General features: G+C 42.8%; 1 protein-coding gene across 6 annotated transcripts in view; it reads left to right on the plus strand.

Moving 5' to 3' along the window:
• adcyap1r1a (adenylate cyclase activating polypeptide 1a (pituitary) receptor type I) overlaps positions 1–21,762 on the plus strand; it is a 49,684-nt gene that overhangs the window by 19,468 nt on the left and 8,454 nt on the right. For 2 of the 6 annotated variants that reach the window (XM_072669336.1, XM_072669338.1), the window contains exons 4-12: positions 6,715–6,822; positions 7,592–7,692; positions 8,821–8,918; positions 9,278–9,410; positions 12,312–12,465; positions 16,107–16,167; positions 16,361–16,430; positions 18,164–18,255; positions 20,334–20,417. In XM_072669336.1, coding sequence (XP_072525437.1) covers positions 6,715–6,822; positions 7,592–7,692; positions 8,821–8,918; positions 9,278–9,410; positions 12,312–12,465; positions 16,107–16,167; positions 16,361–16,430; positions 18,164–18,255; positions 20,334–20,417 — 901 coding nt within the window. The remainder of the gene's footprint in view (positions 1–6,714; positions 6,823–7,591; positions 7,693–8,820; positions 8,919–9,277; positions 9,411–12,311; positions 12,466–16,106; positions 16,168–16,360; positions 16,431–18,163; positions 18,256–20,333; positions 20,418–21,762) is intronic. The other 4 variants (XM_072669337.1, XM_072669339.1, XM_072669340.1 and 1 more) reach the window with 2 other exon arrangements.

The raw sequence follows: 21,762 nt of genomic DNA on the forward strand, positions 1-21,762 counted from the left end.
CCACAGCAGAAACTAGTAGAAAGCCTACTTCCCTGGACAGCCGAGACAGTAACTCTTTTTTAATACCTTTGAATTCGGAAGAAACGGTGAATGAGCAGGTGTCCCAATACTTTTGTCCATACAGTGTACATGCACCTACTCTGCAGTTTAGCTCCTCACAGTTGTCCTGTAGGACTACGTTAATAGGGATGAGAAGACACGTGTTTTAGCCTGTGCTGCTATTTTGAATGAGGTGCATTACAGGGCAGCCAATCAGAACGGAGCACATTTGCATCTAATAGCTTTGAAGACACAGTAAATATGATAAATGCAAATAAAATGCATGTAAAAATACATGATGAATAATTAAAATCCCATAATTTCACCCAACCAAGTTGATATACACAGCCATGTATATATTTACATATAACCAATCATTCAACCCGCCCCAGTTTAGCTCCACCCATTGAGGTTATGCTGAGTGTTGCTCGCTCTGTGCATTCAATTCTTCATGTCTTTTGCCTTTTAAAACAAGGCCCTTTACTGTTCAATGGGAACAGAGCTCATTTACATATAATGCTTCAAAGGAGCATTGCCATTAGTCTTTTTTTATTTGATGAGATACAGACAGGTTGGAAAATGGTCCTGTAAAAATGAATTCCAGCTTTTTTTTTGCTGCAGAAACCCACACAAACGTCATAAGTGGACTTCAGGAAGTGAAAAACTGCAAGAAAAGGACGTGTGGCCTGAGCCCTATTCATTATCTCCCGTGATTCATGAGTGGGCCCTCGTTTCCGGGCCACAGTGCATCGATCCAGTATCATATTTATGTTTTCCGAATTAGGCCGACAATGTATTTTCATATAGAGATTCACTCACTGTTTGTTGTGTGTGTGTGTGTGTGTGTGTGTGTAGGTGTTTGTGGGGGCACATACATGCATGCGGAAACACAGCATCAGCTCCAATCCCATCAAATGCGGATAAATTAAGCATTTTAAGCTCTTAAATCTGGGACAGCACACCCTCATGGATTCAAGCTCCGAAGCCAGAAAATCTATTTTATGAAACCGGTTGACAGAAGATCAATCCAATCACAGCGGATCAATCTAATCTATCACACCTCTCTCTTTAATAATGTCATTCATTTATTCACTCACCCACAATACATTCTGCTTTAGTCATGCAATTGTATTTGCTACTATACAGTCCATACACTCCATATGTGACCTAGTCAGAACACCCCCCCCCCCCCACCACCACCACCATCCTGCACACACACTCTCACATGTTTTGCTAAATATGAGGCCTAAAATGAGAATCAGGTGCAGCACATCAGCTGCAGATGATGGTTGGAGAGGGGCGGATTCACAGTCTGCGTTCTCGGCTGAAGTTGTGCTTCTGTGGACTTCCTGTGAGATGTCATCAGTTGCAGCCCAAGTACTGCTCCATTCAGAAGTCCATAGTCCGAATACCCGAATGTGGCCTTGTTCCAATTGCAAGATTACCGTACAGAGTCGAACCTGCCAAGTACACCAGACCCAACTTGACATATTCCGTAAAGAGGATCCTCCAGGCTTCTGGAGGAGCCTGTCTTATTAAAACCTCAGACATTCAATCGGTGTCCGAAAAGTAAGGCGACTTCCTCTGCGCCTTGCTGCGTCATACTTTAGAAGGCAGGATTGTGATTTAGGTGCCTGCCACCGGGTCATGCTTGAGACACACTTCGAAGGCAGCAATACGTCACGACTACTACTATCAACCCCTGTCAGCTGGTGGCGTATCTAATTAAACTTGGTAGACATACAGACCCAAAATTCGGCCAATATTACATTAACAATGTCTCCTCAGAAATCAAACATCAGAGACTGAGCAATCTACCCTACCCAGAAAGAGCAAGGCCAAGTGTGCTCCCTCAGGCTCTGGCTGCTGATGGCAGGCAGCATGACTGTTATTCTATTTTTTAAGTAATTCATAAACAATTAATAATTGAATTCTTTATAATTGGATGACGAATGGAGCAATAGACATGCTCCAAAATTACTTGGAATAAAATCTTAGTCCATTGACTTCTATTGAAAGTTGGAAAGGTTTTTTTCCTCCTTCTGTTCAGTTGCCGTTTTGGAGATACTAGGTGTTTGCTTGACAGGGATAAAGGGGTTTCGATATGCAATCAGAACTGAACTCATTTACATATATCAATGCTAACCCCAGCCTTTGGCCTACCGGGAGGGCCGAAATTGCTATTACAAACTTCTATTAGCAAAGAATAGCCCCAGCAGTTTGGACAGAAGTCCCTGTAGTTACTGAGTAATACCTTGGTGTGTAATAAGCCTTTCTGCATTAAGGGGTGAAAGGTTAAAGGTACAGTGATGAAAACAGACTGTTTAAAAGATAATAAATGGTCACATCAGAATTTACTTACATTTATCCATGTAATTGTCAACAGTGAGTCTACAGGTGAAAAAAGAAGAAAATACAATATAAGAAACATGTGGATGTAAAAGGCAGCGTGCAGCCTGTGTGTTGCTGCATTAGTCTCCATCAGCTGTGTAATGGTCTGACAGTCTGGGTGTGTGCAGTCCATGGTTTGTCTCTGTCCATTCCATCTTTCCTCGGCTGGTTTGGACTGCTCTTATTTGCCCTTTAAGAGGTAATTGGCTTTGTGTCCAGGCTGCCAGACAGAGCAAAAACAGATTAGAGTGAAGTGGAGGGGGGGGGGGGGGGGGGGGCTCAGCGTGTGCCACCGGGCAGACAAAACCAATCTACAGTCCTCTACCTCCACTACAGAGAGAGTGAGAGAGTGGGGGGAGATAGATAAATATCTATCTAGATAGATGGATGATATGGGCCTGGATTAGTTAATAGTGTGTCCAAAGGCCTTGCATTGTGCAGTGTAAGCACATAGAAACTGGAGAACACAGTAAACTCAGAGACGCAGGAGAAAGCTGCGCTGTAAATATGTTAGGCATATTATTGCAAGGTTGGCCTTTGCGATATTGGTGCCACAGAATGTTATAAAATGCAAATGAGCCTTTAACCAATCACAGAATTGTTCCCCATGGCAGTAAATGTCAGACAGAGCCATTTTTTTGGGCTCTGGTCTAGATGTGGTGCATATTTAGTGTATGATCAATTACTATAGAGAATCAGTTCAGCAGGCTTCCCTGTACTTAGTAAAGGACCAGGAAAATCATGAGCTTACATTAGAAACCGATGGGCCCTTCTGCTACCCCCGCCAAACTGCGTGCCCAAACTTTTGCTCCTAACCATTTTCCTGTTTTGCTTATTTTAATATATGAAAATTAAAAAACAATATTGCTTAAAATATGAATTAAATGCTTTATATATATATATATATATATATATATATATATATATATATATATATATATATATACAACATAATATATATATATATATATATATATATATATACAACATAATAATAAAAAAAATAAAATATATATATATATATACAACATAATAATAATAATAATTTTTATTTTTTTTTATATATATATATATATATATATATATACATACACATATATGCATTTTATCACCCATTTATTCACCCATTTTCTTCCCCCCATGGGAGAGAGTGCCATCTACCCACCCTAGAGAGAGCAAGGCAGTTGTGCACTCTCTGGGCCTCGACTGCCGATGGCTGGCAGCATGACCAGGATTCGAACTAGCTACCTTAGTCCGCTGCTTAGACCGCTCGTGGCCCACAAAAACCTACATGTTTAACTATCATCGACCTCATCCCCAGTTCCATGGCTCCACAGCTCAATGCTGGCGGGCCTTGTACCCCTCTAGCCCACACCTGGCATGAGGCACTGTGTTGATGTTTATCTGCAGGAACTAGACAAGCTGTATGCTTGTGTGCATTTGCACATTCATGTCAGCAATGGGTGAAACTTAAGGTAGCTGAATGCATTCACTAGAAGGGGTGTCCACAAACATTTGGTTTATGTACACTGGCATACATTTCTTTTTGAGCCCCTCACTCCCTCACGCTCACCTGACTCTGCCACCTGCGTCTTTGGTTTTGGTCAGTGTTAGCGGAAATCTTGTAGATCAGGGATTGAGCGCTCTGATGGTTTGGCTCCCGACTCTCTCTAATAGCCCCGTTTCATTCTGATAGAGAGCTCCAGGATACAGTGTTTACATCCCTGCCAGCCTGAGCTGTGCAACTGCATCCAGAGAAAGGCAGAGGGAGGCGGAGGAGAAGCTGCAGCTGCCTAAACGGAGCTGTCATCAGCTCTCTGACACTACACGGAGGCATTACTGAAGCGAGGATAATCACCGTAAGGTGCCAAAGGACAGCAGAGGAGTGGAATTGAATTCCCCTATCTGGAGACGCCGCTGTTGAGAATGTGATGGATTTTTTTTTTACCATGATCACGTATCGATCAGCTTTACCTCCAGGGTCAGAATGAGTCATAAGGAGGTTGGCGAATGGAGTGTTGACTCATTTGGTCGGAGCGGCTCGGAGTCTCGCTTAAAAAGAAATGAATCTTTCTGTGTGATGTCACTGACGTTTTTCAATCAAATTGCCTTTATGTGCAGGGCAAGAGTGTTAATGAGGTCAGGATGCCCACCTCGAATCCGCAACTCCCCAACTCATCCCAAAAGCTTGGATTGGATGGAGCTCCAACCATCTTTCCAAATAACACAGTTCCACTGCCCCACAGCTCAATCCTGGGGGGCTTTGCACTCTTCTATCCCATGCCTGACATTAGGGATGGTGCCAATCGGTTCATGTTTATCTGCTCCAGAGAGGACTAGACCAGCTGTGCATGCCTCCATTTGCACATCTGTGTCAGCAGCAATGGGTGCAACTTACTGTAAAGTATGGCCACCCAGCCCGACCTGCGGGAAGATTGCCCGCTGAGGTCCCCTCTACATGCATCAGACCAGCTGCCACCTACCAGTCCGACCAGCAGGCCCTGCCCCCTCACCCACCCATGCCAGACCAACAGCACACCCTCCTACCACTGCTACCACTATTAATATCACCACTATTACCCATCATTACTCTCATTAATCTGACCATCACTGCCATGACTATATTAAGTTCTACTACTCCATGATTATTATATTATGATTATGATCAGAGCAGTTTAACAGAATAGATGGTTTGGTAACTTTTATCAGTAATTTCTTAATAGTTCTGATCAGAGGAGGACGGGTCGGGTCCTCCTTGTGAGTCTTGGTTCCTCCCAAGGTTTCTTCCTCCAGCTCAGAGGGAGTTTTTCCTTGCCACTGTCGCTGTTGGGGCTCACTGAGGGTCTTCATGTCTCCTTCATGTCTTCTTACGTTATTTCTTTTTTGTCTCTGACTTTTACTAATTACTAATTATGTAAAGCTGCTTTGTGACGACAACAGTTAAAAAAAAAGCTATACAAATAAATTTGACTTGACTTGACTAAAGTAGCTGAATGCATTCACTAGAAAGGGTGTCCACAAACATTTGGACATGCAGTTGTATTTAAATATTAGAGCTGTCAACACAAATTAATCACGGTAACCACTATTGTCTTATGTGCAAACATTTGACCTTTAAGATGACCTTGAATTTGCATAAATCTAGACCACTAGCGAAGGCCTTTGGAGGCTAAATGTAACGGCTACTTCAGTACAATATGTAAGTAAGCCTAAAAAGGCTAAAAGTTAACGCTAGCGAACAGGTGAAGAGCCGCTCAAAGAAGGGCCTCCCGGAGTAAGTGCTGCTTACTTGGATTTCCACATGTTGGCCAAGGGAGGGCTGCCTAAAAAGTGGGTGCTAGCCAGGTGCAAGGCTAAAAGCTAACCCTACCAGACCCTATTACACCACCTGGACACCCCAAGGACCCAAAGAGGACAACGATACTAGCTAATAAGACTCCGTAATAATCACAAAAGTACTTTTATGGTGTCAAAAGTTATGCTAGGCTAGGCTAATCAACACAAATCAGCCCATAAAAGCAGAATTCATGATTTTGTTCCCTATAAGTCCTCCATAAAAGGACAATCAGCATGCTTCATTCTGAGGCAAAGTAACAGGGTGGTAAATATGCTTGTTAAACAACATTTAAGCATTTTTGCCCCAACCAAACAGCTGAAATACTCAATAAGTACATTATCTGGTACTAGATTGGTACCAGACCTAACATTAGCATGCTAAAATACCACTACACCACTGAACTCCACACAGTATATGGAAACTCAGACCTGTTCATAAAATAAAAAAATTATATGGGCCCGTTAAACCCAGCCAACATGCTTATGTAAGTCTCACATGGATGGAACGTATGCTAGCTGGCTTCTGGGAGGACATGGGTTCGGCACATGCATTTTTACTGGGACCCAGTTGGGCTTTCCAAATGGGCCCCATCGTTATAGCCCACCCTAATCTCACATGGGTCCAATCTAGCCCTAATGTGCAGTGTACAACCCAGATATGCGGGGCCAGCATGGAACCGGTGGACAAAACGTTCTGGTTCCCAGTTGGGCTGACCATACAGGCCCCACATGGGCATGTTGGCATCTGGGATGCAGTTGTGTTGTGGAGGAGGGTGCGGCTCGTGGTGCCTCTGGAAAAGAAAAAACTCATGAAGACGCCTTCTTACAGAAATTGCTTGTGACGGCTTTAAAAGTAGCTGATAAATGAGGAGGTATAAGAGTTGACTGGCCTTTGGCATTGCGGTATTCTGATATTCCTGAGTACATGATTTGTGTTGTGTCCCACAGGCTGTGCTTGGGAGTGGGATAACCTGACATGTTGGCAAGCTGCCAGCATAGGAGAGATAGTCGTGGTCAACTGCCCTGAGCTCTTTGAGTTTATGAGTCCTGAGGAAGGTGAGTGACTTTTGCTTCCATTTTTGAAGGGATGATTTGATATTAATCTGTTACAGTATGTTGTTGTTGTTGTTGATTAGGGGCCCATTTGGACATTTTTTGCAATTAATAAATATAAGTATATACAGTGCTGTGGAAAAAAAAGCACTTGCCCCCTTAACAATTTGGACAAAAGTATTGGGACACATGCACGTTCATTGTTTCTTCTGAAATCAAGGGTACTAAAAAAGAGCTCATCCTGCTTTTGTTGGGGAAGCTGTCTATACTGTCCAGGGAAGAAGGCTACTACTTTCTAAATCTACTAGATTTTGGAGGAGCACTGCTGTGAGGATTTGATTGCATTCAGTAAACATTATTAACGTTAGTGACGTCAGGATGTTGGATGATCACAGCACCTCATCATCCCCAACTCATCCCAAAAACTATTGGATGGAGCACCATCGTTCATCATCCATCACTCCACAGAACGCAGTACTTCCACTGCTTCACAGCTCAATGCTGGGGGGCTTTACACCGCTCTAGCCCACGTCTGGCATTAGGCAGCATGGTGCCAAAAGGTTCATGTTCATCTGCTTATTCTATTGGCAGTACTTCTCTACAAGACTACCCAAGCTGTGTGTGTGTGTATGCATTTGCACACCCGTGTCAGTAAACGAATCAGTTTATCTTACTTACTTGTACTTTTTAGCTACACTGGCACCCACTCATGGCTCCAGTGCGCGACTAAAGACACAGACAAGTTATATTTTTCTGTATTTTTGGTTCTCAGGGCTTGGGAAGATCAGCAGGAACTGTACCGAAGACGGCTGGTCAGAACCATATCCTCATTACGTGGATGCCTGTCTATCTGACGAGAACGGCACCAAACCTGTATGTGTTGATTTAAAATGTACCTTCCACTGCTGCACATGAAAGAGCCCATATCATAGAAAAAAAAAAAAGAAAAAAAAAAAAAAATATATATATATATATATATATGATACATATATATATATATATATATATATATATATATATATATATATATATATATTAAAACAATATAAAAAACATAAAATGTATATACACATATACACATATATACATTTTTTAAATTCAAAAAGCTGTAATTTTTATTACGTATTTATTTATTCGTCATGTTTTACATGAAGATTAACTGCAAAAAAATAATCTTCAGTCAATTTTAGTTATATGTGATATGGTGTGATATCATAGTCAGAGTGAAATGATTTGTGATGTCACAAAAATGCTGCATTAACATACAATACATCCACCTACTCAGCCAATAACGATAGTAACTACAAACTTATAAAGAGTGTTTCAACCTGGACTGCGTTTCTGAATCAGGCACATCAGGCTGGTCATTTACATATAACGTTTTACTTAAAGGCACAGTAACATAAACAGCCTGTTTAATTATATGGAAGATGAGAGGCTGGGACATGGTTGTGTATCCCAGGCAGAAAATGCAACAGGGTTCCTTGTAAATATGCACTAAAGCTGCTACATACACTGACACAGCCATAACATTAGCACCACTGATACCACGGACCACCTTCATCTACGATGGCATCTGTCAAGGAGTGGGATCTACATATTAGGCAGCAAGTGAACAGTCAGTTCTTGAAGATGAGCCATTTTGAGAAGAACCAAACTGTGATGCCTAGACGGCTGGGTCAGATTATCTCCAAAACATTAGGCAGGTCTTGTGGGTTTTTTTTCTGGTATGCAGTGGTCAGTACCTACCAAAAGTGCTCTGGTGATTGGCATCTAAGACTCATTTATTCAATGATGAACTTACAGGACTTAAAGGATCTGCTGCTAACATCTTAAGATGTCTTCAGAGGTCTTTTGGAGTCCATGTCTCGAATGGTCAGATCTGTTGTGGTTGCACAAGTGGGACCTACTCAATATTAGGCAGATGGTACTAATGTTATGGCTGATCAGATCAGCAGTATTTTTTGCTGTCGCTCATTTGCTACGTCCTTTATCCTACAGGATATGTACTATGCGTCAGTGAAGGCTCTTTACACAGTGGGCTACAGTACCTCCCTGGTGTCCCTCACCACCGCTATGGTCATCCTTTGCAGGTTCAGGTCAGTGTAACAGCCCTGTGTCCAGTAATCACACCTCATACAGCAGATTTTGGGGCTACCAGTCCAGGGGTCGATTCCATTTCTGCTTAGATTTTCCTGCTTTGGAAATTGAATTTGGTCCTGCCATTTGGAGGAGGCCCAATTTGTCCCCCTCCTGATTTAATTATGCTGGTTGTTGCTGGAGCTTCGCTATGAAATGGGCTCTGACCCTTGTGGAGAGTTCCTTATGTCGCTGTTGTTATTCCTCTTCACTCCTGGATCTTCTGAACACACACACACACACACACACACACATACTGCTCTTGGTGTAACCTAACCCATTAATTAGTGCTCACTTATCTTGTCCGTGGCTTTGACAGGAAACTGCACTGCACCAGGAACTTCATCCACATGAACCTGTTCGTGTCGTTCATCCTGCGAGCCATCTCTGTCTTCATTAAAGACGGGGTGCTGTACGCCGAGGAGGACAGTGACCATTGCTTTGTCCACACTGTGAGTCCTCCTCATATCCATATATAGACTAAGAATGGGCTGCATTGATCTATATGGTGTACAGTCATGTAAAAGAATGATGACAAATTACAGGGCAAAAATAGTTAGCCAGAGAACACCTAGAGCAGAGGTGAGCAGTTTATGTCCTGGGGGCCGGATTCCTGCTCAGTGTTGTGCTTTTCTTGCTCAAGAACACCTGATTTAACTCACCAATTAATTGCCAGGTGAGGGTGGTCTGTTAGAGCTTAAAACCAAGGCCCACCCTGAGCTAGACAAAGGACTTTTAGAAAAATGCACTTTGGACACATGAATCCAAAGGCGAATAATTTGGGCACAGTAACAGAAGACATATTTGGTGTGAAACAAAACAAACATCTTGAGTACAAGAACCTCATAGCAACTGTGGAGCATGGTGTTAGAAATGTCTTGGTTTTGGGCTGCTTTGCTGCAGCAGGGCCAATATAGAATCCTCTATGAATCTATGAAGCCATCTGTCCAAAAACTGAAGCTGAAGGGGAGATGACCATGCAACATGACAATGACCCAAACACTCCAGTAAATCCACCAAGGAATGGCTTAAATGAAAGAAATGCAGTTCTAAGTTCTGGAATGGTAAAAGTCAAAGCCTGGATCTTAGCTCTACTGGCCCGTTTGCGTGCAAGAAACCCCTCAAACATTGCACAGCTGAAAGAATTCTGCATGGAGGTGTGGGAAAAATGTTCACACAGTTGATGTCAAAGACTGGAAGACAGTTATAGGAAATTTAGGGTATTTCAGCCAAAAGGGGGACATACCAGCTATTAAGGCAGAGGATCCAGGCAAACAGATAAGCACTGCTTTCTCTCTCTAACCTGCACGATATGGACAAAAGTATTTGGACACCTGCTCATTCATTGCTTCTTTCGGGAAAAAAAGGGTATTAAGAATGTTTGAGTGCATCCTGCTTTTGTTGGAGTAAATGTCTACTGTCCAGGGAAAAAAAACTTTCTTCTAGATTATAACATTGCTGAAGGGTTTGATTTCATTCAGGAAGCCTTAGTGAGGTCAGGATGTTGGATAATCACCCCCCCCCCACCTTATCCCCAACTCCCCAACTCCTAATTCCTAGAGTATTGGATGGAGCACCATCCATCATTCCAGAGAACACAGATCCACTGCTCCACAGCTTACTACTGGGGGCTTTATACCCTTCTAGCCCATGCCTGCCTTAGGTATAATGCCAACAGGTTGACTTTTATTTGCTCCAGGGAGTCTTATTGTATTGGAAGTACTTCTCTACAAGAACTAGACAGGCTGTGTATGTGTATGTATGTGCATTTGCACATCAAAATGAGCTGAATGCATTTATAGAAGGGTGTCCACAAACATTTGGACATGCAGTGTTTTTAGAGTTTCATTCGAAGCAGAACAAAATGGATCATATGTAAATTGAGTGCCGAATGAGAACAAGACAATGCTTTAGGCCCATTTGCATCAGAAAGGCACAGACCAGTGCTTGCTAGAACCTGGCCTGGTTCAGGCATTCACCTCATAGAGAGCAGCAGCATGTTCTGCTGGCCCCTGCCTGTGTCTGACAAACAGCCATAATTAACATTGTAGCAGTGGAGTTCAGCAGGCCATGGAAATATTCCATTAGTGGTGCATTACCATGTCAATACCTGCTCGGCTCGGCATGCACTCAGTATACACCTGATCCAGGGCTCAGAGTTCGGACCGGCAACCAATCAGAGATCAGTCTGATGACATCACTTGGCCTCTAATTGGATCAGGGAGTAATTGATGAGCATAATGAAGGACAACTTAATTGTTGTGGCTATTACAGTGTGCTATTACAGTGAATGGAGAGCCCTTACCATGCATCTTTGGTTCGTTGATGATGAGTCTGTCATCATCATACACTGTCTAGACGAAAGTTTTGGGACACCTGCTAATTTATTGATGCTTACAAAATGAAGGGTGTTAAAAAAGTTTTTGGAGCATTAAATAACTCTCTCTACTGTCCAGGGAAGAAGGCTTTCTACTAGATTTTGGAACATTGCTGTGAGGATTCGATTGCATTCTGTTGTAAGAGCATTTGCTCACCACCCCACTTCATCTCCATCTCCCTTACTGTCCAACTCATCCTAGAACCATCAGTCTAGAGATCACAGTTCCTCCACTGCTCCACAGCTCAATGCTGGGGGCTTTATATCACTCTAGCCCGCACCTGGCATTAGTCATGGTGCCATTAGGTTCATGTTTATCTGCTGCAGAGAGTCCTATTCTAATGGCAGTACTGCTCAACAGGCACTAGACAAGCTCTGCATATGTGTGTGTGTGTGTATGTGCATTTGCACATCTGTGTCAGCAGCAATAGGTGAAACTCAAAGTAGCCGAATGCATTCATTAGTAGAGGTGTCAAGCCTAGTTCCTGTAGAGAAACACTGCCAATAGAATAGGACTCTCTGGAGCAGATAAACATCAACCTATTGGCACCATGCTGCCTAAAGCCAGGCATGGGCTAGAGGGGTATAAAACCCCCCAGCATTGAGCTGTGGAGCATCCCAGAGAACAGTGTTGGTGCTCCATCCAATACTTTTGTTGATGAGGTGTGGTGCTGAACATCCAACATCCTGCCCTCACTAATGCTCTTGTCGCTGGATACAGTCAAATTCTCACAGCATGCTCCTCCAAAATCTAATAGAAATCCTTCTTCCCTGGACAGTAGAGACAGTTACTCCAACAAAAGCAGCTTCAACTCTTTTTTAATACCCTTGATTTCTATAAAAAAGCATTGAATGAGCAGATGTCCCAATACTTATGTCAATTAAGTATATCATTGCTTATACATTATTTATTCTATGATTTGATTGCTGTTTCAGCATCTAATGCATCTGTATTATTGGGAATTCTCACTTCTAGGTGGCGTGCAAGGCAGTGATGGTGTTCTTCCACTACTGCGTCATGTCTAACTACTTCTGGCTCTTCATCGAGGGCCTGTATCTCTTCACGCTGCTGGTGGAGACGTTCTTTCCAGAGAGGAGATACTTCTACTGGTACACCATCATCGGCTGGGGTAGGCTGACCCCCAGTTAATAGATGACTTTAGCAGAAGATAGATGGAGATGCATTGGTTCAGCTGGCTGAGGAGACTGATTAAGAGCTGGTGCTTTCATTCAATGGTGTGTTTCATGATAGGGTGAAGTCACATCTACGGTTGCACATTGAAAAATCAGAAATCAGGTTAGATTTGCTATGCTAAAGCTAGCTTGTTGTTCTGACTGGATGGGAAGGATTTGTGGTGCTGTTCTCACTCCTTAATGGTCACTGGTGTTCAAATATATTAACGCTAGCATATATATAAAAACGCTAGCAGTGGATTCCTCTTTATTTTTATTGATTTTTTATTTTATTTTACTGGATTAGCAATAAGCTGCTCACACAGAACCTCAGTATGTTTAAGCATTGTCCAGTTTGTGCTCCTAATGTTTTTAAGAAAAGCTGCATTAGGCCAAAGCATTCATACAACAGGAAAACAGAGGGGTATCACTGTACTTTAATGGATGGTCCATGGTAGATGCTCACCTTGCAGATGTTTCTCCACAGTTTGAGCCATGCTTCTTTTGTGATGGTGGGTGTAATGCAAGACCTTGTAGTGTTTTTTCCAGCAAAACTCCCTCCAATTACCAGTCTACAACTCCTGAACTTAGATCTTAGAAAAAACTAGTAAGAGGACAGGAGATCAACAACACATTGAAACGTAAGACCCCCAGTAAGCAAGAAAAAGCTGTCTCAGAGCTGGAGGAAGAACCAGCTTGGTGGACCCATTCTTCTCTGGTCAGAGCAATTCATAAATAATTAATAAAAGAATCTGTACCGTCACAGTCTACTGCTCTGGTGTGCTGATATAATCATAATATAATACGATAACTTATATAATCATAGAAGAATAGTAACAGTAGCAAAAGGAATAATGGTTAATGGTGGTAACAATGATAATAGTGGCAATTAGTTCATGTAAACTTTGACATAGTCGATAGGCGGATAGCAGTGGCAGGATGTGAAGGCCTGGGGGTCAGCAGTGGTGTTTACGTTCATTTGTAAATAGGGGACTTTTACTTTTACTATTTCAGGCTCTGGAGATCTAGCAGTGTGTCCTGCTTTATTGCAGTGCCGGATGCAGCAGCATCTTTGGCAGCTCAAGTTCTAAATCTACAGTTCCTCTTCATTTCAGGGACTTTACTGGCCGTGTCGCTTCAGAAAACAAGCCTTCCAAACATCAATGGAGTGGACTCACATGGTTGCTTGGCAACCACTTTCAGGCGCTCCATAAATCATAGATTGCAGCAACCAATTGTCTGAGTAGCTTTTTATTTTTTTTATTTTTGTATTCTATGAAATATAAAAGTTGGTAGTATTGTGTGTGAAAATATTGGAGTTCTGTTAGAATAAACAGATAAATAATAATAATAATAATTTTTATTTATTTTTATTTATTAAAGAAATAAAAGAGTTTTTTTAATTAATTTAATTAATGTTTTATTCATATAAAAATAAAATGCACAGATCAGCCATAAAATTAACACCACCTGCCTAATATTGAGTGGGCTGCACTTGTGCCACCGTAACAGATCTGAGCATTCGAGCCCTCTCACGGCACCAAGATAGCGGCAAGTTAGCGGCAGCTCCCTTAAGTCCTGTAAGCTGTGAGGTGGGGCCTCCATGGATCTCATCAATGAGCCTTAGGTGCCCATGACCCTGTCGCCGGTTCACTGGTTGTCCGGTTGTGGTGTTTCTTACAGCACTTTTGCTAGGTACAGACCACTGCATACCAGAAACCCCCCCACAAGACCTGCCTGATGTGTTCTTGTCTAGTTCTCCAGCTTCAACACCAGCATCACCTTCAGTAACTAATATATCCACCCCTTAACAGATGCTACGGTAGCTGAAGTAGATCATCCGTGTTTTCCACTCCACCTGTCAGTGGTGTTAATGTTATGGCTGATTGGTGTATATTTAAATATAGGGTACCGGTTTGCAGTCAAAAACACATGTGTAATGTTTGAGACAGCCTTAATTTACCAGACCTTTTAGCGACTGGTACAACTAGGCCCTCCATCTGTTACAGTTAACCCTGTAACATCTGAGTCGTAACATTTGCACACACTTTGCTGACTTCTGCTGAATTGTGTAATAAATGATTGATGCTGGAAGCAACAGTTTTCTGTTGCATTCATGGTGGGGATTTGCAGGTTGCTTGGATAAATATGAATGTTGCTCATTTATTTATACTGCATATAAATATGTAGATTTATTCCAGCAAAAATCCAAATCTGAGTGATGGCCCCCTTTCCTCTATTTGGGTGGTACTCTGGAGGAGCAGAAAGGCTGTGCTGTACTACTCTGTGATGATGATTACATTTTATTTGTTGTAGTTCAGTCATACAGTGCTGTACAACACAAATACCTTCAAGACTGACAGAAATGAAGGTTACATTTCTCTATGGGTACGTTCACTCCGCAGGTGAAAGTGGCCCTAATTCAGTATTTGTAGTCAGGACCGCATTCATGAAACCTTTGTAAAAGCACGAGAAACAATGGGAGAACACCATCTGAGCATCCCAGACATGGACTCTGAAAGGCAAAACTCTGAAGGCGTCCTGTGGAGTTTGGCACCAAGATGTTAGCAGCAGAGTCATTGTACATTGTCCATTGTGAGGCGGTGAGCCTCTCATCAGTGCCCATGACCCTGTCACAGGAAAACCACCAGAACCCCCCCCCCCCCCCCCCCCCCCACCAGTCCAGCTTGATGTTTTGTAGATGTTCTCACCCAGACCAAAGCACAAGCAAACTACGAGTAAATTACAGGTAAATGAGGACCCCGGGTGGTTTAATCCAGCGGATTGAGGCACTGTCGCTGTGATCAGAGGATCGCTGGTTTGTATCCCAATCATGCTGCTAGCCAACAGTGGCCGGGGCCTTGAATCAGCGCTGTTGGCCTTGGTGGGTAGATGGCCATCACTGGCGTCTGCTAGCCGGTGCGTCAGAGCTCCCTCCAGGCGCCGTATGGTTGCCTGGTGGCGTCGCATTGTCGGCAGTTCGAAAAAGAGGTGTGGCAGGCTAAGCATGGGTCGGAGGGGGCGTGTGTTGGTCTGGCCCGGGGGCGTTGCATGAGATGGGGTAGAGAATATGTACAAGTTGGGTAATTGATTATCTAAATTGTTGAGAAATGGCTAAAAATCACAGGTACGGGTAAATAACAGGCAAATTACGGGTAAACTGGACCTTCCCAAAATGTTCCACCAGACTAATGAACGCTGCATAAACACCAGATATACCAGTAAACACCAATGGTTTGCAAATTGTGCATGTGCATGTTTACAATGACCATATTACCATTACCATAAACCATGCCCACAACACCCCCACGCCCACAACACGCCCATGACCAGTGGCCACTATATTAGGAAGCCTTTGGACGTGAAATGCAGGCAAAAACTTCAACATCTCTACTAACAAGCTAAAAAACAGCTATTCTGAGCAGAAATCATCATAAATCATCATACTTTTAATACAAAATGCTCTCAAATTAGCACATTTTATGTTATTAGAGCACTTCCCTTTTTTCAAATGTTTCTCTGGTGTTTTTACACTTATTTTATATGTGGATGATCTCCAAAATATACTGGTATAACCCTGACATTCTTCGTGTTACAGGAACCCCAACCATTTGCGTGACCATATGGGCCGTCCTGCGGCTGCATTTTGATGACTCTGGGTAAGTTTCACTGATAGCGTGGAAGGACCGCCGGACAGAAGCGATCCTTCTGCCTGTTAATTGATTCTTTTTAAGGTGAATTCGGAGCAGTTGTGGTCAGTTGAGCCCTCTGGGGGAAAGCTGGTCACATCCAAGTGAGATGGATCAGCTCAGCTCTGCCTCAATTTGCATTGATTTTCTTGTGTTGCCGCAGTTGCTGGGATATGAACGACAACACTGCCCTCTGGTGGGTGATAAAGGGACCTGTCGTTGCCTCTATTATGGTAAGCCTAACGGACTCTTGTGTGTTGAGTTTGCTTTGCTTCTGTTGGAGTAACCATCTCTACCGCCCAGGGAGGAAGGCTTTCTACTATGCATTGCTGTGAGGATTTGATTGCATTCTGCGAGAAACACGTCAGCGAGGTCAGGATGTTGGGCGTTGAATCACAACCCTACCTCATCCCCAACTCCCCAACTGAGAGTTCTCCCATCATTCTAGAGTTCCACTGCTCCACACTGCAATGCTGGGGTCTTTAAACCCCCCTATAGCCCATGTTTATCTGCTCCAGAGAGTCCTATTCTATTGGCAGTACTTTACTCTACAGGGACTAGACAAGCTGTGTGTGTATGTGTGTGTGTGTGTGTGTGTGTATTGACACATCAGTGTCAGCAATAGAGTGCCTTGCTGTAAAGTAGCTGAATGCATTCATTAGAAGGGGTGTGTTCTATTACCAGAGAATAGCTCTAACCGCTGAGCCACCACTGCCCACTATCTAGCATAGCATTGCTATCTGTACATGCCTGATTGAACCCCTTAACACTCCAAGGCTTATTTACACACTAAGCTGTATTACTCAGTAACTGCAGGGACTTCTCTACAAACTGGCGCCGGGCTATCGATAACAGGGTTGTGGGTTCGATTCCCGTGCTCGGAAAGCTACCACTGTTGGGCCCTTGAGCAAGGCCTTTTACCCTCTCTGCTCCCCGGGCGCTGGAGTTGGCTGCCCACCGCTCTGGGTGTGTGTGTACTCACTGCCCCTAGTTCACTAGTGTGTGTGTGTGTTCAGTACCACAGATGGGTCAAATGCTGTACAGTGACAAATACATGCACCTTTACCCTTTACCAATATCCTTGCGGGGCAACCGTGGCCTAATGGTTAGAGAAGCTGGCCTGTTTGCACGTGGTTCACTGCTATGTGGGGAATAATATGCAAATCTGCTCACGTACAACAACCAATTGTGTGTGTTGCTTGTCGATGTTTACAAGAAGACGGCTGTTTAGAACAATGACCCTCCTGTGCTATTCATCCCCGGCATTAAAATGCAGTGCACTGTAGCAACATGGTGGAGAACGACAAGGCAAAGTCAAGGTTATCCGGAACCGACGCCTTGTTTAATCTAACTAGCTCAGCAGCTCGTGAAAACGGCACATTTAGAGCACAACATATTGGAAAACAAAGATTCACTGTATGGCCAAATGTTTGTGGACACCCCTTGTAATGAATGTATTTGGCTACTTTAAGTTGCACCCATTGCTGACACAGATGTGCAAATATACACACACAGAGAAGTACTGCCAATAGAATAGGACTCTCTGGAGCAGATAAACATCAACTCACTGCCAGACATGGGCTAGAGGGGTACAAAGCCCCCCACCCCAGCATTGAGCTGTGGAGCAGTGGAACTACTGTGTTCTCTGGAATGATGGCTGGTGCTCCATCCAGTATATTTGGAATGGATTAGGGAGTCATGGATGATGATCTCACTAATGCTTTTTTTTTGTTGTGGCTGAATGCAGTCAAATCCTCACAGCAATGCTTCTATCGAGCAGAAATCTAGTAGAAACCCTTCCCTGGACAGTACGGCCAAAAGTAAGACACACTTTTTTATACAACAGCTTTGATTTCAGAAGAAACTATGAATGAGTAGGTGTCCCAATACTTTTGTCCATGTAATATATACAATTTGCTGTGACTGTTCCCCAAACATTTGAATTGGCACCTTTTTGTCTCATCAGATTAACTTTGTGCTCTTCATCGGGATCATCATCATCCTCGTCCAGAAGCTGCAGTCTCCAGACGTCGGAGGGAACGAGTCCAGCATTTACCTGTGAGTGAGCCTGTCTCAATCGCCATGGAAACAGAACTATTTCCCTCTCACACACATTCACATATACGCACACACACACACTCTGCATGCAGCTCTGACGCATCCGATTGGCTGATCGATAGTGTTCTTGGTATTATTAGGCCCCTGCCTCCTCCTGCGTGAGCTTTGATTACTGTGCTATTGTAGATGAAGGCCGTCCTGCTCCGCGGTTACACTGCACGTCTGTGAGCGGCACTGTGGTGTTTTTCGGGGGCTGCCGTGTTTCTGATGATTATGCAGTGTTAAGAAGGACGAAATGTTCTGCTGATTCAGAGCCCCTGTGGCGGCTGTTTCTCCGGAATAGCCGGACAAAAGCAGTTGCGAGGTTTAGAATGGCGTGGGCTTGTCCGTGTATAGTTGGGCTTGATACAGAGGTCATACGGGAACCTTATAATGCCGCTTAGAACGAAAGCTAGTGGGCAGTTGATGAATTCTGTGGGTTAGTGTTTTATAGACAATGTGAAAATGATACCTTGCCAAGTGAAGTCACCCCAAATCTAGCATATATACACACACACTATATGGACAAAAGTATTGGGACACCTCCTAATTATTGCATTCAGGTCTTTTATTCATTCCAATTGCCACAGGAGTATATCGAGGCCCTAGCCATGCAGTCCCCCTTCCCACACATTAGTGAAAGAATGGGTGGTTCTAAAGAGCTCACTGAACTCTGAACAGCATGGGACTGGAATAGGAGCAGACAAGCAAGCAAGCATGCAAAGTTCATAAAAGGCAGGTCAGTTCACTCTGCGGCCACCTGTGCAACACCGCCAGGTAGGTATTTCATTATAAAAGTAGAAATAATAAAAAATAATAAGGTAAAAGAGCCACAAACGATAATGAGCCATTGCTCCGTTTACGGATTAAGTCCCGCCTTTTAACAAAATGAGCCAATCAGCTTGCCGGAGGTCAGATTACAGTTTCACAGCAGTTATTTTAAACCACAAATATGACAAAAAACGTCATGAATAGTTTGTAGAGTTCGACTCAAAAGGCACAAAAGTTTGATTGGACTCTCACAGATCTCCACATTGTGGAGGACCTCTGCCTCCTTGATGTGGAGATCTGTAGTGATGTAAAAGAGTCCAGTAGCTGGAATAAGCCAAAAATCAATTTTTGGGCTTTCTTGAGCCGAACACTACAAACTATTTATGAGTTTTTTCTCAGATTTTAATCAGTGATTAAAAAATAAGTGTTGCGAAACTGTTATCTGACCTCCAGCAAGCTGATTGGCTCATTTTGTAGAAAAGGCGGGACTTTATCCGTAAACGGAGCAATGGCTCATTATCTTTTGTGGCTCTTTTACCTTTTTTCCTCTTTTATTTCTACTTTTATCTAGAGCTGGGCAATATGATGATATTTTATCGTATCGTGATCAATTATTGTGCTTTTCTAAGCATATGGAGAATATTATTAGTGCTTAATAAATACTGATCAGCTGCAGATTTCATTACAAACAGTGTAATATAATAGTTTAATTAGATAAAGAGCAGCAGATGTCGAGTATAGATCACTGAAGAATGAAGAATCTGAAGCTATGGATGTTTTTAGTCTGTGATTAAATGTATTGTGATTAATATTGTGTATTTAAATATCGTGATATAGTATTTTTACCATATCGCCCAGCCCTACTTCTAATCTATTTTCTACCCACTTTAGTAGGCCAATCCCCCAATCCCTGTTCATGTGAACTCCCCCTATCACTAGCAGTGCAACACTAGAAAGGTGAACACTAGCACACTAGCAGAGATCAGGTCAAGAAACGCCGGAGTGTCCCTTTAATTTGAGCAAATATGAGAGGAAGAGATGTATTTGGGGTCAGAATGAGGCCCTAAACTGGGTTGTGGAACGCTGCCCACTCTACACGTGTGTGTGTTTAGGTGCGTGTGTGTGTGTTTGTATTTGTGTGTTAAGCAAGAGTCATCTGTTGAGTGTCGCTGCTTGAATTATGTCTGTGTGTGTGTGTGAGCGAGAGAGTGTGTTCTGTCCTAAAGAGGTGTTTGTTGTCTTTGTTGTGTTGTCTTTGTCGTGTTTAGCAGCTGTGCACAGAAATGCTTCAGTGAGCCAACACAGGCTGTCCAGCATTCATGCAGGATGTCAGAGCTTTCTGCCATCACCCTGTAAGTGTGTGTGTGTGTGTGTGTGTGCATGTCTAAGTGTCCGTGTATTTTAGTCACCTGAGCGTGTGTGTAGTGCGGTCCATCACATTACACTAGTGTTACCTGTTGAGTGTGGATGTCGTGGAATGAACCATCACCATGCATGCTTCAGTCCAGCTGGGATTTCAGAGGGATGCAAACGACCCGGAACGGGGAGCCAGTGGTCAGACTAGCCGAATAGCTTTAATCCATACTCGATACTGAAATGGTGGCACTTGCTCTGGAGCACAATTTTTAAGGAGTTTAAGGTGTAGGAAAACGTCTGGATGTGTCTGGAAGGTAGGAACTTGTGAAGAACTGAATGTGTGCTGTATGTGGGCTATTTTCCCCATAACTGGCTAATTCAGGAAACCAGCATCACAGAGATGCGCCAGTATGGGAATTCTGGGCTGATGCTCGTGCCCAATATATTTTGTGTACATCTGCGTAATGTATTATTTATTTCGGAGCCCTTTCCATGTAGTAGATGTAGTTATTGAGATGAAGAAGGTTTGCCTGGGTTGACTTAATAAAAAAAAAAACTACTGCTACTACTACTACTTCTACTGATACTACTACTACTGTTATTACTACTGCTACTACAGATATTACTACTGCTACTACTACTGATACTACTACTACTACTGTTATTACTACTGCTACTACTACTACTACTACTGTTATTACTACTGCTACTACTACTGATACTACTACTATTACTTCTACTGATACTACTACTACTACTACTACTGCTACTGATACTACTACTACTGTTATTACTACTGCTACTACAGATATTACTACTGCTACTACTACTGATACTACTACTACTGTTATTACTACTGCTACTACTGTTATTACTACTGCTACTACTACTGCTACTACTACTACTACTACTACTACTGTTATTACTACTGCTACTACTGTTATTACTTCTGCTATTACTACTACTACTGCTGCTACTACTACTACTGTTATTACTGCTGCTACTACTACTACTGCTACTACTACTATTACTACTACTGCTACTACTACTACTGATACTACTACTACTGTTATTACTACTGCTACTACTACTGATACTACTACTACTACTGTTATTACTACTGCTACTACTACTGATACTACTACTACTACTTCTACTGATACTACTACTACTACTACAGATATTACTACTGCTACTACTACTACTGCTACTACTACTATTACTACTACTGCTACTACTACTACTGATACTACTACTACTGTTATTACTACTACTACTTCTACTGATACTACTACTACTACTACAGATATTACTACTGGTACTACTACTACTACTACTGTT

Source organism: Salminus brasiliensis, chromosome 23, assembly GCF_030463535.1.
Source record: "Salminus brasiliensis chromosome 23, fSalBra1.hap2, whole genome shotgun sequence".
NCBI classification, from domain to species: Eukaryota; Metazoa; Chordata; class Actinopteri; order Characiformes; family Bryconidae; genus Salminus; species Salminus brasiliensis.